This window comes from Haliotis asinina, chromosome 7 (assembly GCF_037392515.1).
Source record: "Haliotis asinina isolate JCU_RB_2024 chromosome 7, JCU_Hal_asi_v2, whole genome shotgun sequence".
NCBI classification, from domain to species: Eukaryota; Metazoa; Mollusca; class Gastropoda; order Lepetellida; family Haliotidae; genus Haliotis; species Haliotis asinina.
In genome coordinates, this window is record NC_090286.1 from 33,062,397 (window position 1) to 33,080,947 (window position 18,551).

The window sequence follows — 18,551 nt, forward strand, 5'->3', positions numbered from 1 at the left end:
TATCGAATTTGTTTGTATTTTCATATATATTTTTATCAGATCTACGCACTTGGAGTACGATGTGTCAGAAATCATGCCCAAAAGGTCCCTCAAGTCGACTCTGACGACAAGCATAGGCTATTGACCAATTCTAAATCTGATCTTCACGGGACCCACTGTTTGGTCTGGTCCAGAATCTTTGTTTTACGTCGCTCTACTATTACTTTTTGTTGGCTGTGCGAATACGCACGTCTTATGTATATCGTGAACTGTAATACCTATTTCACACTAATGTCTGTCTCCCTATCCCGCTGTCTTGGATAAATGTCAAATCTCTTCACCAGAGAAAGGAGTGTATGGAACATTATTGAGATTCACTTGAAGACAACAAATAAACGAATGAATAAGGTGAGTTTGCATTTTAGTTCTTTTCGGACATTTTGAAAAAAGTAATGAAAACATCTATGAGATCTGTGCAGCATGCACATAAATCCTCAGTCACCAGAGTCGATGAGTTAAACACACACGCCCTCCCTTTCTTGTTCTAGTGGGTTGTATTGCATGCTGCCTTCAAATGTATACTCCATTAACATCAATGTTTAATGTGAACCTACAAGAATACGTATGGCGCTGACGAACCAGAAACAAAACTGGGAAGAACTCAAATTCAAACCCACAGACATGGGTTCCTGGCATGACCAGTACGAAAGCCCAATGCTGCTACTTTTGTAGCATAAAATATTTTTTTCAAAGGCAGTTCTCGTTACTTCGATTATTTACTCGCTGCTTCGAGTATTTTCCCGTTATTTCACATATTTTACGTTCCTTCGATTATTTCTCGTTACTTCGAGAATTTTCTCGTTACTTCAAGTTTTTTTCAGAAACTTGAAATTTCGAGTATTTTCTCGTTATTCCAATTATTTTTTCGTTCCTTCGATTAATTTCTCGTTACTTCGAGTATTTTCTCGTCGCTTCGAGTTTCGGTCAAAAACTTGAAATTTCGAGTATTTACTCGTTGCTTCAAGTTTCGGTCAAAAACGTGAAATTTCGAGTGTTTTCTCGTTACTTCAAAACTTCTTTCAAAAACGTGAAATTTCGAGTATTTACTCGTTGCTTCGATTTTTTCCTTAATTTCTAAGTTTGATGAATTTAGCATGTATAGTTTAGGAGATCTGCTCCGAGCAAGATGACGTCCTCAAAGTCACAGCCCAACTCACGTGTCCATGGATACAACACACACAAAATAGATAAATAAAAATAAAAAATAAATAAAAAAATAAAATTCATATCTGGGTGTAACCATTAAATGGTACATCTATGGATCATGCTTGGTATATGTGCCAACTTTGATGAAGCTAGCATGTATAGTTTAAGAAAATCTGACATCTGACATCCTCATACCCACAGCCTAAGCCACATTTGGGTGGAAACCACAAAAGATTCATATGTGAGTTTAAACCCCAAATGGCAAACCTATCTATCATGCTTGATATGTGTACCAAGTCTGATGAAGGTATCACGAATAGTTTGGGAAATATGCTAACACATTTTATGGTTGTAGTCTAGGAGGAGGCAGCTGAAAACCTGATCTCGCAGTCTCCCCAGTACTGATTCGGTTTGACACTATTTTCATTTAGTGTGATGTCTTGGGCTCATGAAAAGGCATTTAATACTGTCCTATAGTGGTACCAGCTTTTTTTCACACACCATTTTACGTGGTGTGTGTCTGAACATTTTGGTTTGCCACCCAACAACATCTCAAAGTTAATCATGGACAGTTTTGCTACTATCTATCTGATCACTTTCACTTTGACTTTTGTGTATTGCTAAAGGATGTATATTTTTTTACACATTTTTGCTTTTGAAAATAATCAAAATGACCATCTTGAATTGTCTTGTGTTGTCCTGTGTTCTCGGCAGTTAGAATTACATACAAATTAAAACAGAATGTGTCCATTTACATCCAATGTCGATACTTTTGTTGTTTTGGACACTTGCCTCTTCTAGAGTGGTGGCTTGGGCACAAAACCAAAAATTTTGTATGGTCATGTCGTGGTAATATGTTTTACAGCTTATTCTTTGAGACAGGAGATTTTAGCGATTCTCCATCTTGTAATGGAAATGTGTGGTGGTGATTTATTTATGGAAAGTTTACATTATTCTTGTGACTAGAATCAGTTGTTTTTGTTTCCTGTTTTCTTCTAGAGTGACAGCATGTTATATGGAATTATTTCATATTATTCAGAATTCAATATGGCTACCAAGATGGCCGCCATTGTAGTTTTACTACTTGTACATAGCAGAGGACTAAGTTTTTGATATATAAAACAAACAATTCATTTGGTGTCACATGTTAACACAGTATAGAAAAAAACCCACTAAATTTCAATGTTATGGTTAATAAAAGCTTGACATTCCTAAAATATTTGATGAAATAAAATTATCCAAAGTAATAGCTGAGTGCGGCGTAAAACTAAACTAAACTCCAAAGTATTAGAAAACTATGCTTCACGGTCGATAACTGCGTCTAAGCTCTAGTTGTAGCTATTCAAATGGTGAAGGAATTTGATTGGCTGCAGATACTGTTTTAAAACATGCACTGCTCAATGTGATATTCTAGACTGTTGGATGTTGGTAGGAGCTTTTCATTTAATGTCTTGTCTAAAGACATGACTGGATTGTTTGGTACATACATTGAACTAAAAGTCTGTGCGATGTGATGTGGTAACGTTGATAGGCTTTTGCATTGTAAGTTCTGGTTTGTAGATATTATAATGCTCCCGTGTACTGATGTATTTGTGTTTTAATGTTGGGCTTGTTTCTTGGTATGTTTCTGTGTTTCCAGTGTTTAGTAGTGGGTGGCACTGTATGGCAAAAATCAAACACTCCCACACGGCGATAAAGTCGGGCACATCCCATTTCCATGGACAAAAACAGTTCTTCTCGAGTTCACAACTTTCAAAAACAAAACAACAAATCAAACAAGTACAATTGGACGAGCTGTGCGGAATATGTTTTTTAATGTCATCATTCCCAACATGGAACAGTAACACATCCTCCAACATTGCTGCAGCAGAATGTGTGTCTACGTTGTCCTTGTTCAAATTTGAGATTTGAACAAGGTCAAAGGTAAGAGAAGCCCGACACCTAAAACCAGAGATAAAAAAAACTTTTTTTTGAGAAAAGAAACCCCCCTGGAACCGTGTTCCCTCAACGTATGCAACGCTACCTATTCTACTGGAGGGTTTACAGTGGTAGACACGCAGAGTCACAAACATCCACATCCACATCCTGCTCCAGAAGAATCCTTGATCCACTTCTGTCCATGGAATGTCTTCTTGGCAGTCGTCCTGCCTCTGGGGGACTTCAGGGTCCATTTGCACCCCATGAAGATGGCAACCACGCTCCTGATAACAAAGGTAAACATATTTTACATTATGTGACTTGGCATTAGACGTCATTGTAAATAAGGAGGCATTTTATGTTTTCTTCAAAAGATCCTTGAAAAAACACACTTGCTTCCATGGGCGACGGTTCTACGAATAAAGGTAATAGTATTCTACATCATTTATACTTCCCACACAGATTATGGCTGCATGAGTGTTGGTTTTACACCGCTTTCAGCAATATTCCAGCTATATCACGGTGAGAAACAATAAATATAGGTTCCACACATCATTCCCATAAGGGAAATCGAATTAGGGTTGTTTGGAGCGTCATGAGCGAACGCTTTAACCATTCGGTTATTTGACGATTACCATAGATTTAAATGCAAAACAAATATGTCTTGACGTGAAAACAAAATTTAATCTAAATATAAAACTGAAATATTGAAATGCTTTACCAGCAGGTGGCCGCGCACTCGGCCAGTACACTGACTCTCAAAGTGACCATCCGGGACTTGCTTTGTCTCGAGCTACCTACTGAAGGACGGAATGGTGGGTTAACACTAAGTTATGCCATCTATAGATAGCATCGTACAGGGCATGCACGAAAGGGGTCCCTATCTACACTATCACCTGAATCTACCAGTCAAGTGCAGCCAGCATTGGGCCTACTGGGGATGCTGAAAAGATTGGGGCCACAGAGTGTGCCAACCCTGAACTAGCTGGGCTGCTGACTGTACAGTCAGGCCCTAGCACCGAACCTACTCCATGTACAGTCGGCGGGGGGCTACGCGGAGAGCGGACGTACTATGGAGCCACCAAGAGACAAAAGCTCATCCCATCGGTCCCTTGGAAAGCCAGTGTACTAAAGTCCAGGTGGAAGGGTTTAGAGACACAACACCAAATCCAAAATGTGCCAGGGTCCCTGCGTCTGAAAGAAATGAGTCATGCATAAGCATCAGGAATCACATTTCTCGCGTATGTAGATTGGTTGAACAACAGCGAGTAAGTGTGGTTGTATGCCGCTTTGGCAATATTCCCATGACGGGACTGAGAAGTGGGCGTGAGGCATAGTATTTAAGTGGGGATTAGAACACTGGCACTGAATATGCGCCATATGGCATGCCAACACTTGAGCAACTAGGCTACACTACCACTCAGATTACATGCAGAAACCAGTATCAACCTTTCCCATCTATATCTAAATAGCTGTATACTATGAGAGAATGAGTGTGCACAGTATATTAAACACATATTCATGAAGACGCATATTTTCTTCCAAATAGAAAGAAACACCTGCCTGTCTGGTCCACTGTCGCCCTTCAGAAGAATCCTTGAAGTCGTCCTACCTCTACAGGATTTCATGACTTTCTGTTACCTCGACGAATATTAAAACATCATTGTATGTCGGTGCTCAGACTCCAAGCGGGCTTCTGTCGTTCGCTTGGGTCGCTCGCTTAAAGTGTGCAGCTGGTAACGAAAGGGTAAACCAGCCACCTTGCGCAACCTAATCCCAGTCGCCAAACCCGAAACATAGGGTTAAAACTATTGAAAACACCTCAATCACAAGTGTTTGCATAGAGACATTTTTGGTGAGTTAGCTTGAGCCAAGTGAGGCCTGGTAATATTCTTTATTGAAACAAAACAAAACAAAAATTTCTTTCACCATTTACAGATTTATCAATGTAAGACATTATAATCAAAACATAATCAGCGGTTAATACAATACAGGTATGACGCATTGTAAATTTAAAATGACAAGTTAAACTTAAAGTGACATAGGTGTATAGATCATTAAAAAATGAATTAAAACAAACTGTCGTCCGTGGGTGGGAATGTTGTAAATTGTGATGTGCCTATCACTGCTCATCGCATTCGTGACTCACTCGTGTTATTCTGCAATTACAGTCTGTTTTCCGTGAAAACGTACCGATGAATGTCTCTTAAAGCAACAAAAAGTAAATCGAATAAAGTGAAACTAAGATTGCAAATTCTTATAATTTGACCTTGCCATTTGAACATGTCATTCTCAGAATTTTATTCAACTTAGGATGAAAGTTGTTTAACAAACGATCATAATTTCAGATTACTTTCTTCTGTTTCTTAATTTGTATTACAAGGGGGTACGCATATTAAATAAAACGCCGAGAAGACGTTGGGTTGGTCCACGTTAACGCTCATCACATACAGCACGTGCTCTTGTCTCACTGCTCTAGCTTACCCCCTTGCAATACAAACCAGTAATAACGATTTGAATCTACAATCGTTTGTTAAACAGCGTTTATCCTAATTTGAATAAAATTCTATGACTCAAATTTTCAATTGGCAAGGTAAAATTACGTGGATTCGAAATATTAACTTCACTATGTCTGGTTTACCTTTGGTTTAAAGTGAGAAATCATCTCCACATCGGACACCACCATACATGTACATGAGACACCACCATCACATTCACCAATACAATGTCATGGCGCACCACCACCGGCATTACATGGGACACCACCGCCATATGCACCACTACATATAGACACCACAGCCACCGACACAACATAGGATGCAACACAGCCACCACGAATTACGACACAGCTGCATCCACCACTACACCACTGGAACACCCAAGCCACATCTGTCACTGTATGCATGTCATCATCAAGATATGGTGCTATGGTGGACACTGAAGTGTTTTAGCCCATCATGGTCAGTGGTGGGTTTGTTCATCCTTTCCTTGTGCAAACTAGTTCTCAAGATCATAGAAAGACAAAGTAGGATCATACCTACTGAATGAATTAAATCTCTCGATATGGATGAATTTGATGTTAAAGGAATATGCATTTGATACCACAATATTGACACTTAAGTGATTTTACAAAATACATATGACATACTCCCAGTTTTGCGATATTCTAAGAAAACCAACAATATAACTTTACACACATGACGCGTTTTATTGACAACAGTGCATCTTTTTTATTCTTTATACCAAGCTTCAGAACCACTTCTTTTTTATTCTTCATAAGACGTTTCAGAGCTAATTCTTGCTCCTAGTCAGCTACTTTTCAGATATTAAGATGTTATATTTACTAGCCAGTGTTTAGAATACCTCTTGGATGCATTTTCAGCTACAAGTACTTTTGCTGAATCAGCTGTCACGTAGATACAAGTCATGGTGTGGATGCGTCTTCCAGTCATCGTACATTGGAGGTTAAATATTTGCGGATTTAGATCTGGTTTTACATAATCGTAGATTGTACATCTGTTTATTCAGATTTGTATGTAAATGATCGTAGATTGTACATTTATGGATAGAATCTTGTTTTGAATAATCGTACATTGCCTCCGCATGTATTAACATCTGGTTGTAGACAATAGAACATATGAATTAATACATGTATCAAATTCCTTAAAATTTAAAGATATTCTTGTGAACTTCCGATATTTTAATGACCTTTCATACGTCCTGTTTCAGGGAAGGACATATTCGGTAGACTGGGTCAACTGCACAAATTGAGGACATAATAATATAGGACTTCAGAAAACGTGAGAATCCTTGAGAATGTCTTTAAAACTAATATTTTGGGGGATCGAACCTACACTAATTGTCAAAACGCTTCACTCACTCAGCTATTCTGGACGTTGGGATTTGATGGCCGCGTTGAATGCGTAGACAATCAGTCTCTGACATTACACTGAAGTGTTTGGACCTGTTCCCAAAGTGTGTTAATAAGACGATGTCAGGTGTAATGAAGATCTGATTTGGGACGGTTTCATATTCAAACTCATCCTCGATATCTCCAGGGTCTACGGAACGTATACCCATTGTCCAATGTTCTACATGTTCTAAAATGGAACGAAGTGATAGCACGCCTTAAACAAGATTGCCACATGACGAACGGAATCGCCGTACTTCAAACTTAATGGGGATGTGTACAGACATAATATAGTTGGACATCAGTTGCAATACGTTTGTACACAGTTCCACCAGATCAACTCCGTTCCCAGACAGTCGAAACTCGACCGCATTATGTTCCTAGTTACTTTGGTATTCCGTGCAAATATACTCAAAAGCAAAAGAATTGTTCTTCAGAAGTTTGCAGTACATTTCTACTCGGTTCTGAAAGAGCGCAATAGATTTCACATCAAGTTCCACTCGTTCTGCGTTTATATAGGTCTCACACAGGTCTTACTATGTCAACACTGTGTGCATTACGATATGACACGGCATGGTATACAGACATGCGTTTTTAACATGTTCTCCATTTGGGATACAAATTTCTGTCTGTGAAACACGAACAAATTTGCAGCTTTCAAAACATGCTGAATGCTTATTTCCGGCATTTTTTGGAAGCAGAACAAGAGTACAATGGGCTGGTAGAGCAAGAAAGGAGAAAACGAACAAGAGCTTGTTGGGTGAGAAACTGGCTTTAACCTGAGAGGCCAACAGCTGTGGAACATTTCCTCAACCGACACAGGATCTCCGCCTTGATGATCATGAGTCTTACAATTTCTTGAGAATCACCCCACCCATGTTTGATAACATTACTGAATGCATCTTCCCTTCATTAAATAAGACGTCTTTCTTGGTTCACCCTCATTTGTCTGTGATGTCGATGTTGTCTTCTTGAAACTGATAACGGAAATACAAAATGGGCTGTGTACATACAGAAATCAAACCAGGACATGTCTGCTATTACCACTGCATACGCTAGAATGAAAGTGAGAATGTAGTGCAAAGGGGAAGAGGTGCCTGAATACGAACTTGTTGAGTTAAGAAAGTGTTAGAGCTGGGTAGTGCATGTTAAGAACGTAGTCTAATATTCAGAACCGATATAAACTGACTAAAGACGGGTTTGAACTGCTTGGAGACGTTGTTCACATGGTGTGAAGACGCATTTCTTCCCACTCTATACGTAATGCTAACAGTCTGGGGATTGGGTACAGATGAGGTAGACATACTGACAACTGTTTATGATCAAACGTGCATCAGAATTTATATAATCATTACACGTTCTATCCCGTTCAGTCTCTTTTTACAGTTATTGTTAAGACGGGTCAGGACGTCCTAAGAACTACAAATGTACCTTGGTGTACCTCGGGCCCACGAACTGGTGGTATGGCCAGATCAACAGAACTCCCATCGTTCGTTCGTATGTGCGACAAGAGTAGACTTGTTGAGAGGATCGATGATTTGTCCCAATGTCTTGGTAGTGGTGTGTTTTCGCCAACAATCTTGACTTCTTGTGCCGTTGACGATCATGTTTGATTCGCTCCCCTACATCGACCGACTCTTGCTTGGCATACCCGTCCCAAACAGCATCAACTATAATACAGCCAGTTCGATTCCGAATTTATCTCAATGCATATCAGCTAAGTCTCCAAATTTTGAAGCTGTTCCCCTCCTGCACATTTGCATGTTTGCCATTCCATTAACTATGTGAAGAGCCAGCATTCTCTCCTCTGCTAGAAGGCAATGAAGGACCAAACACTCCCTTATAAAGTACCTCTTACAAACCGCATTTGATGTTTTTTTCTTGATGTTCCATCTGAATGAGCCATTGTATAAGGAACACCAGAAATGTCAACGTGCTAATCAGGATTGATGGGAAAATCCACTCAGTCTTCCAAATTAATGGAATGTCTGTATCTTATGAACAATGCAAGTGGAGTTGTTGTCCCAAAGGATATTATTCACAGCTTCGTGCATGTTGAAGGGAACAAAAGGGTTACTATCATATGTAGTAAGCTGAACTCTTCCAAGACAAACTTTTGGTCACCTTTACATCGATTGAACCCTAAACTGAAAATCTCCTCTTCTACATTGATTCCAAAAACGTCTGTAAAGCCCAGGGATGAGAAGCTCCAAACAATAAATGGGTCACAATTTTGATGTTCAAAGAATATGTCTCAAAGAATAAGCTGTAAAACATTATATTACCACGACATGACCACACAGAATTACTTGTCAAGCCACCATGCTAGAAGAGGCAAGTGTCAAAAAACATCAAAAGTATCAACATTGAATGTAAATGGACACATTCGGTGTTAATTCTTATGTAAATTTAACTGCCGAGAACACAAGACAACATTCGACAATTCAAGATGATCATTCTGATTATTTTAAAAAGCATAAATATGTAAAAAAATGTACATTCTTTAGCAATACACAAAAGTCAAAATGAAAGTGATCAGACTGACAGTAGCATAACTGTCCATGATTAACTTTGAGATGTTGTCAGGCAGCACACCAAATGTCATGAAAATGCTCACTGACAACCATCACATAAAATGGCCTCTGAAAAAAAGCTGATACCACAATCTGAGAGTAGTACAGGCCTTTTCATACTAACTGAAAATAGTGTCATACCAAATCAGTACTGGGGAGGCTACGAAATCCTTTTTCCAGGCCTCTTTTGAGATTCTCCTCCTGGACTATTGGTTCCATAAGGCTTAATTAAGCTGTACCCTTGAAAACTGTGGTACGTGCCCAAATGAAAAAGACAACATTAGGTTTAGAAATGGTTATACGACCTCTGGCCATATGAAACTTTAAGTCTTACTGAAAATTTTCATGTAATATTTTCAAGAAAACTGCTTCTCGTAAAGGAAAGTGCTTACCATTACATGTTGTATGCGGAGACTGGTAGGAAACCAATTCATACTGATATTCAAACCAAAATTATATGCTTTTTGACCACATTGACTTCAGTCAAATCCTTATCTGTCATATGGTATCATTTCTTAGTTAATTCTCAGTTGCGGTTCACTCCCACAAGACAGACCTGCCGTGAGATAGACACAATGAATACACTAATTAGCTCAGCCATGCTCTCCACCCCTATTCAATTAATGAGCTCACTCAGAGTCAATACAGAATATACCGAGTACAGTGAGTTAGACCAGTTTGTACAATCTTGGAATTCAAGTAATACTCAGTATTGATCTAATACTCAATCAACAAAAGGATTTCATTTCACAATGTATGAAACTGCACTTATTCCAGTACCTCATCTTAAATTAGCCTTTCAAAGTAGATTTTCACTGACAAAATTTAGGACAACAAATCATAGGTTACCAATGGAAACAGGGCGCTGTCTGAATGTTTTGAAAGAAAACAGACTTTGTGAGTGAGTGAGTGAGATTGGTTTTACGCCGCTTTTAGCAATATTCCAGCAATATCACGGCGGGGGACACCAGAAAATGGGCCTCACACATTGTACCCATGAAACAGACTTTGTAATCTTTGTAGTCTAGCCATATGTATTAATTCAATGCCCACCACTTGTCGAACAATGAATGTAATTTTTAACAAAATATTTCTGTGTAAATCACTCTATCTGTACATGTATTTTTCTCATGAAATGTGATTTATCAACCATTCACTCTAAAATTATCCGAATATATGAAACACTCTGCCTTTTCAAATGATATCATGTAAATATTTTAATTATATTTATATATACTTGTATGTTCTTCGTTTCACCTTTTGTGTTTTTGAGAAAAGAATAAAAATCTTGTTCTGTTACCAGTCACTGCAGATTATAGTAACAACACATTCCCATCTCTGATAGTTTACTAGTAATTAGAGTGAAAAGTAGTTGAGAACTGAGTTGTTTGAAAAGTTGAGAATGTTCTCAATCACTTTATTTTGTACCTTTGATGCAAAAGATCTTAATACAAAATTCATAATTAATTACATGCATTAAAAAAGTATAGTTTATAATTACATATCTGGGCACACGCCATTATTATCAGCTTAATGAAGCCTTATGCAAACAACCATAAAGTGCGTTGTTTCAAGGAGTCTTTCGTGAGGTCTGCCTTATGGGAAGATACCATGGTTGCAAGGGTGCGCAACCTCCCTATTGTACTGAAATTTTGTTTTATGACCACTGAAACTCGGGTGGTGTAGGGTGTGTGTGTGACTATGAGGGTGTCATCTTGCTCAAAGCAGATCTCCTAAAATATACACGCTAAATTCATCAAACTTAGAAATTAAGAAAAAAATCGAAGGTACGAGTAAATACTCGAAATTTCAAGCTTTTGAAAGAAACTTTGAAGTAACGAGAGAACACTCGAAATTTCACGTTTTTGACTGAAACTTGAAGTGACGAGGAAATATTCGAACTGGCACGTTTTTGACTGAAACTTGAAGCAACGAGTAAATACTCGAAATGTCAAGTGCTTGAAAGAAACTTGAAGTAACGAGAAAATATTTGAAATTTCAGTTTTCGACTGAAACTCGAATCGATGAGAAAATACTCAAAGTAACGAGAAATTAATCTAAGGAACCAAAAAATAATTAAAATAACGAAAAAAATAGTCGAAATTTCAAGTTCTAGAAAGAAACTTGAAGTACCAAGAAAATATTCGAAGTAACGAGAAATTATTCGAAGCAATGAAAAAATATTTGAAATAACAGGAAAATGCTCCAAGCTACGAGAAAATTATTGAAATAACAAGAAAATACTCGAAGCAAGGAGTAAATAATCGAAAGTAACAAGAATTGCTTTGAAAAGTTATTTTATGCTACAAAAGTGGCAGCATTAACCTTTCGTAGTCCAAGGGACACAATTCTGCACTGACATTTTCTATGTCTTGGACAGCTGCATTGCTGTATTTAACTTTTCTTCATACAAATACTTGCATAAAAAGTAATCTGTAAAAGCAGGGAGCTGCCTGCCTGCCTGCCTAGCTCCATGAGTAATGCCACCTTTGCTCCAAGGCAGATCCTTGCCTGTCGGTAATGCAGGAGGTAAAATATCATTCAAACGTACCTTTGCATTCCAAAGAACAAAAACACAGTGAGTCCTAACTGAACAAGAATCAACAACAGCATGTTATCTGTGAGTGAGTGAGTGAGTATGGTTTTATACTGCTTTTAGCAACATTCCAACAATATCACGACAGGGGCTACCAGAAATGGGCTTCACACATTGTAACCATGTGGGGAATTGAACCTTCAGCATGTTGAGCCAATCCTTTAACCACTAAGCTACCCCACCGTCCCTATATCTGTTTAGACCAGCTCCTTAATATGAAGAGCTGTATATCCCGAGATTCTGTTCCTGGAGTTTGGCAGTGCACCTCTTGACATTCCAGCAATATGACTGAGGATGTAAAAACTGCGCTTCAAACATTTTATCATTCCAACTGGCTTCCACTGGAAGTATCACTATAGTGAGATTTGTTCAGAGACTGCTAAAATGAAACTGTATCAAGAAGCATTGCAAGCCTGACATGCTAGTCACTTTCAATGACAAACATGGGTACAGGGGTTCAAAATTGTTTTTCAAAGGCCACTTGCCATTGGGCAAGTCACGTGAAGAAAGTAACTTGTCCTCACTAATTCCCAACTTGCCCTGATTAGTATGACATAATCATGATGATGACATTATTATGAAAGAATAAATCATCATGGTGTTTGGTGTTAATGTTTACTGGGCTAGTTCTCGAAAAAGTGATAAATAACCAGGAAGGATAACCCCACTTTATTATCATTGCAATAACAGCTACATTTTGAAATGAAATCCAAGGTTATTTGCAGTTTGAAACTGTAAGCGGAAATTATCTAGTAGCTCCCCCTACCAAAAGTAAGATACCATTATCTGATTGCCCGAAATGAAAACTGACTTGTCCTAGGCATTGGGTGATGGGATATTTGAGCCCCTGTGGGAAGATCAACTAAACCTGGATCACCACATGTTCCACTGTATCAAATATAACCAAAGCTTCATTTAGGTAGTGACATACCTATGCAATCTGTTATTAGTAACTGTGCACAGAATTCATCTGGACACCTTATTTCAACATTTTCCATTGAATTGATGTTTGTGGGGCAGTCAAGTACATAACATAATTCATACATACCCTCTGAAACTGATGGCAGGTGATCTTTCTTGAAAGCCTGCCTCTGACAATATTGACAGTCATGCCATAGAGATGGTTCAGATTTTTGGAGTAGTTTGTCTCTATGGTAGGAGAAAGCAGATAACAACGAGATAACAATCTAATTAACAGGACCCATTTCAAATGGTATATTTATTAGTCTTTGTGTCAACTTCAGACAAGTCCAGGTGTGCAGTCTTGTCTGGTACATCAGCTCCCAGGACTACCCCTTGTAATGTCCTGTTTCCATAGAAACTCTGGCTGGTACTTGTTACCAATATCACAGCTTTCAGAACAGGTGTAGATGCACAATGTACCCCAGTCTATACTGTCCCCAACACTGTCTACCTTCAGGTACCCCAACAACTGTGGTAAGATCTGTAAAGGAAGTCAACAATGTCATTGTGATAGAGAAAGAAGAGATGGTGTTATGAATATTTACAGTTTGTGTGGGGGTTAGATATAATGCAGCTTTGAACAGTGTTCTAGTTTCATTACAAAGACAGCCCAGCTGACCTAGGTTACAAACTCAGAGTAATACACTAATCTGGAGCTAAATGTATCAAGGTTAAAGATCAGTGTCCTGATGGCAACACTGGGATGTGTGCACTGTCAAAATAAAATACATACAAAACAGAATTCCAGTGCTCAGTAGGTGAAAATTACTGAATCAAGTGAGTCATCAAGTAAGTTCCCAATTGCAAAAACAAACTGTGTTGCAAACATTTCTTGAGAACTCTTTGAAAACCAGTGATTCTTCATTTTTATAGATAGGTGAAAAGGTTCATCACTGGAATTCCATCCAGTATTTTGGTTAAATTAGGTGAACTGGGAAAAGGTTTAGCTGACTCACCTGGAACTCAAACTGTCTTGGTGCTCCACATGAGCAGGGCGGGATGTCACCCGGCTGGGGCTTGTGGCTGGAAGAGATCCACAGAGGTGTCCCACCCCGATCATACCGCAACACCTATACAAATATATGAATAAAAAGTCATTAGTCTTTGAGAAATATGAAATCATGATCACCTGGCTCTTTCACTGGTTGGGGAAGTGATGCCTGCAGTGAGGCCCAAAGAGATGCAGGTCACAGACATGTAGCACTTTAGCCATATCCACAAGCCTGGATATGGTGCTAACAAACATGTATTTGGTTGGTTAGTTGGTTGGTTAATGTCGCACTCATGCGTATTCCAATTATAGGGTGGCAGTCTGTCAATAACTGAGTCTGGACCAGATAATCCAGTGATCAACAGCATGAGCATCGATCAACACAACTGGGACACAATGACATGTGTCAGCCAAGTTTGACCAACCTATCCAAATTAGTTGCCTATTATGACAAGCGTTACTGAAGATCAGTCCTAACCCATGTCTTCATTGGTTCATGAGAATGATGGCTCTCTTCATAGCAAAAAAGCTTGTTCTCGTGTATGTTAGCAAACATCTTCTCCATAAAAACAGAAGCATAAATGCAGTGGAATACAAATTTTACGCTGTAGACAAAACCTTCTACCTGATCTGGATTTGCAGCAATTCTGGCCTTGAATTTGGCAAACTGCTTATCATCCTCCGTCTCTGACACGGCTGACTTCTCTAGCTCATCTTTATCCAGGCCAGATGCTCCAATGTCCTTGTTTCTGTTCAGCAGGTCTTGATATTCTCGCAACTTTTCTGTCTCTGACTTTTCTCTTGCTTGGGCATCCTGCTGAATCTCCTCCTCCATTACCAACTCAGCTTGTGGAAACAACAGGTTGGGGATTTCCACTGAAGACAAGAATTCATTCAGAACAAAACTCGCTCTCTTTGTCAATGTTGATGGACGCTGATATAAACTGACGGGAATATGGAGATGTCACCACGTGGTTGAACTAACCAAAGTTGACTTTTTGAGTAGTTGTTTGCAAATTTGGTAATGCTGGTTTTCTCTGGGTAAAATGTAAAGATAAAGGTGAAAACTGACAGTTATATTTTATGTTTTTGAGATGGAATTGTAGGTCAGTTCAGAGGTTAGTGATTGAGTGTTGGAAATATGGGTACTTTTAGACAAATTAAAGTCAGCGATTTTTATGGACTGAACTGTAATGTCATAGATTCATGACATAGGCAAGATGATTTTCATTAACTTCTGATCATTCATGAAATTTCATATCAAGACGCTAAGGGTCACATGACATCCCCAACATATATGGGTCTAGTGTTCCAAGAAGATTCATATTTGTAACATCTACAATGTAAAATACTTAGATTTTAACTCTCATAGCCTATCGCTTTTGTGATGTGTCAATGTGCCAGCAACTACGGAAGTACAAGTCAAGCTGTCTGCTACAGCCAGGGCCTAGACTTTCGAAGCTCTCTTACTAGTCTTAGCGCTAAGATTGTCATAAGTGCCATATATTAAAATTAACTTTTTAATTGACTCTCTTAGCACTAAGACTAGTAAGAGGGCTTCGAAACTCTAGCCCCTTGTGTTAGCAATAACTGGTATGTAGCGATAACTGGGTGCTGGCTAGTAGTAGGAGCAATTTTACACTATGTTCATCGATCGATTCGATGATATTATCACTAGGCAAACCTCAGTCAAAGTACCCTAAACCGTACCCTAAACCAAACCCTAACCCAAAGCCTAACCAAAAGTGAACATGCTTGCTTTCAAAGATGGCAGAATGTATCCACTATTCTGTAATCTTGCTGGATAGCCCAATCATGTAGGTGATGAACATACTGTAAAGTTGCACTGGCTAGTGACTAGTTATTGCCATTTTTAAGCGGTTTTTTTAACAGTTTGCTCCATTATTTCTCAACAGAGTGAAATAAAATTTGTCTTGATGATAGATCAGCTATTCACCGATGTTATCTGCTTGTTTACAGTTGCCGATCGTGTTTCTCCGAAACGCGGTCAACAGGAAGCCCGGTAGGGAATATCGTGCTTTCACAACAACTAACAAGACCAATTATCGCCATTTCTTAATTTTTTATGTTATTCACCTAATTTGACATAAACTTGATAATCAAACTATTGTGTTTCAAACCTTAACATACTGAAGAAATTTCATAATTGGAATTTGTTTTAAAAGGGATTTAAAAGAACAAAACTTGCTCTGACTGTGTAGGTCAATGGATGCTGATATAAGCTGATGGGAATATGGAGATGTCACCTCAGGGTTGAACTTATGAAAGTTGCCATTTTGAGTAGTAGTTTGCAATTTTGCAATGTTTGTTTAATCGGGGACAAAAGAAAAAATATAGGTGTTATATTTTGCCTGCATCATCTGCATGGTATCTGTCAAGTCCATAAAATGGAAACCAGTGATTGGTGAAGGTCCCAGGGTACAATAGGCCTTCAGCAACCCAAGCTTGCCACAAAAAGCGACTATGCTTGTCGTAGAGGCGACTAACGGGATTGGGTGGTCAGGCTTGCTGACTTGGTTGGCACATGTCATCAGTTCCCAATTGCACAGTTCGATGCTCATGTTGTTGATCTCTGGATTGTCTGGTCCAGACTCAATTATTTACAGACCGTTGCCATATAGCTGGAATATTGCTGCGTAAAAAATACATTTGAGGCGGCAGCGTAAAACTAAACTCACTCACTCAACTCACTCCATAAAACGGAGATGGAAATTTGGGTCAATTCAAAGTTAAGTGATTGAATGTTTGCATTATGGGTATGTTCAGAGAAATTAGAATCTGCACTTTTTATGATCTGAATTGTCAAGTCATAGCCTGGATGATTTTCATTTAATTCTCATCATTCATAAAATTCCATGTCAACACACTAATGGTCACGTGACATCCCCCGACATGTTTGGGTCTCGTCTTCCGAGGGATTCATATTTGTAATGTCTACAACGTAAAATACAGTAATTTTAACTCTTGTAACCTATCGTTTTTTTTGATGTTTCAATGTGTGAAATGCTACGGAAGTACATTTGTGTTGGCTATAATTGGTATGTGGCGATAACTGGTCGCTAGCCAGTACCAAGTAGTCTTACTCATGATGGATTGACTAATTATTATGTTACCTTCATCATCTTGTTCCTGACAACACCTTTTCTTGTGAGTGGCTTTCCAGTGCAGAGCTTGATGCTGCTTGCTACAGTAGGACACCTTATGACATTTCCCACACCTCTTGGGTGCACCTGATCCACACACGACACACAGTGCCAAGCCCACATTCCCCCATCCCTCGGGAACTACATCTGGGTTGTCTTCGTCTGGTGGTATCGGGCTAAAGAAATCATTTTCCCTGGCAAGCTGGGACCGCAATACAATAAAATTACCATTATGGTTCTCTTTACAGCAGCTTGGATTTCTACACAGAAAAATGAATATTGTTCGGTGAAATGCGTTAGATTGTTCTTCTCGGGGTGAATAAACTTGAAGTAAAAACACACATGGTGCGCCGCATGTCGGGCAAGACAATACCGGCGGTAGGTCCGACAGTGACAGCCACGCAGGTTTACCGCCAACTTTACTTGGAAAGAAACGACTTGTCAAAAGTCGTGGATCAAACTCCTCTGCGACAAAACCAAGATCCACATTTTTCATGGGCGCGGCCATGTTTGTAAGGGAAGTTACTCTTCCCAAAAGATGCCAATGGTGGTCAATGCACGGCCTTTCGCAAGTATTTTAGGTGCGCTTCCCTTATTATTGTTTTTCAGCATGCGTATCGTGGGACCTTCAAGTACTCATAATCTTGCAAATAAGTCGACTTAATGAAGTTATTCTGTAGCTATCTGAAGTGCTCTTCATCACTTCTAATTACCATTACCAAAGACTAGATTATGTGAATAGGGCATACTCTGTAAAACTGGAGGTAATCCAAAGCTGCTGGATAGAAATGAATAATACAAACATGACTTTGAAAATTCATAAACTTTGGAAAGTGGCTTATTATTTTGCCCTTTGAGAAGATTAGTCTCATTGGAATTTGTACTGGCCATGTTTCAGAAAGAAGTGAACCAGCTGTTGACTGGCAGATTCATAGCTCTAAAGGTTTGTTTGTAGCGCACGCGTCAGCAACTTCTGGAGAGTGTTGTGTTAAAATACAACTATTGTCGTATTCTGTTCTTTCAGTGACCTGTAACCAACTGACACTTTTCTGGTTTACTTTCTTCAGAGAAGGGTCAGTGTCACTTTTGGTAGCCGAGTTCACTTGTCACACCGAAAGCCTGGGTGCAATTGTCCTATTTGTTTGTTCATCCGTGTACAGTTGTCTTTTCTGGAGCAGAATTTAAAAACTGTTTAATATTTGGCACATAGATAGATCTGGTGGTGAACTGGTGCCTTTTTGTTAGTTTGGGA

At 39.0% G+C, this 18,551-nt stretch overlaps 1 protein-coding gene across 1 annotated transcript; it reads right to left on the reverse strand.

The window, feature by feature from the left end:
* Window positions 1-12,835: 12,835 nt before the first annotated feature.
* LOC137290704 (programmed cell death protein 2-like) lies at window positions 12,836-17,821 on the reverse strand. Its single transcript, XM_067821789.1, has 4 exons — window positions 17,270-17,821; window positions 14,761-15,011; window positions 14,101-14,214; window positions 12,836-13,625 (listed from the first exon to the last, which is right to left on the reverse strand). The coding sequence occupies exons 1-4, from the start codon at window positions 17,805-17,807 to the stop codon at window positions 13,458-13,460; spliced, it is 1,071 nt and encodes a 356-aa protein (XP_067677890.1). The 5' UTR covers window positions 17,808-17,821; the 3' UTR covers window positions 12,836-13,457.
* Window positions 17,822-18,551: the final 730 nt, after the last annotated feature.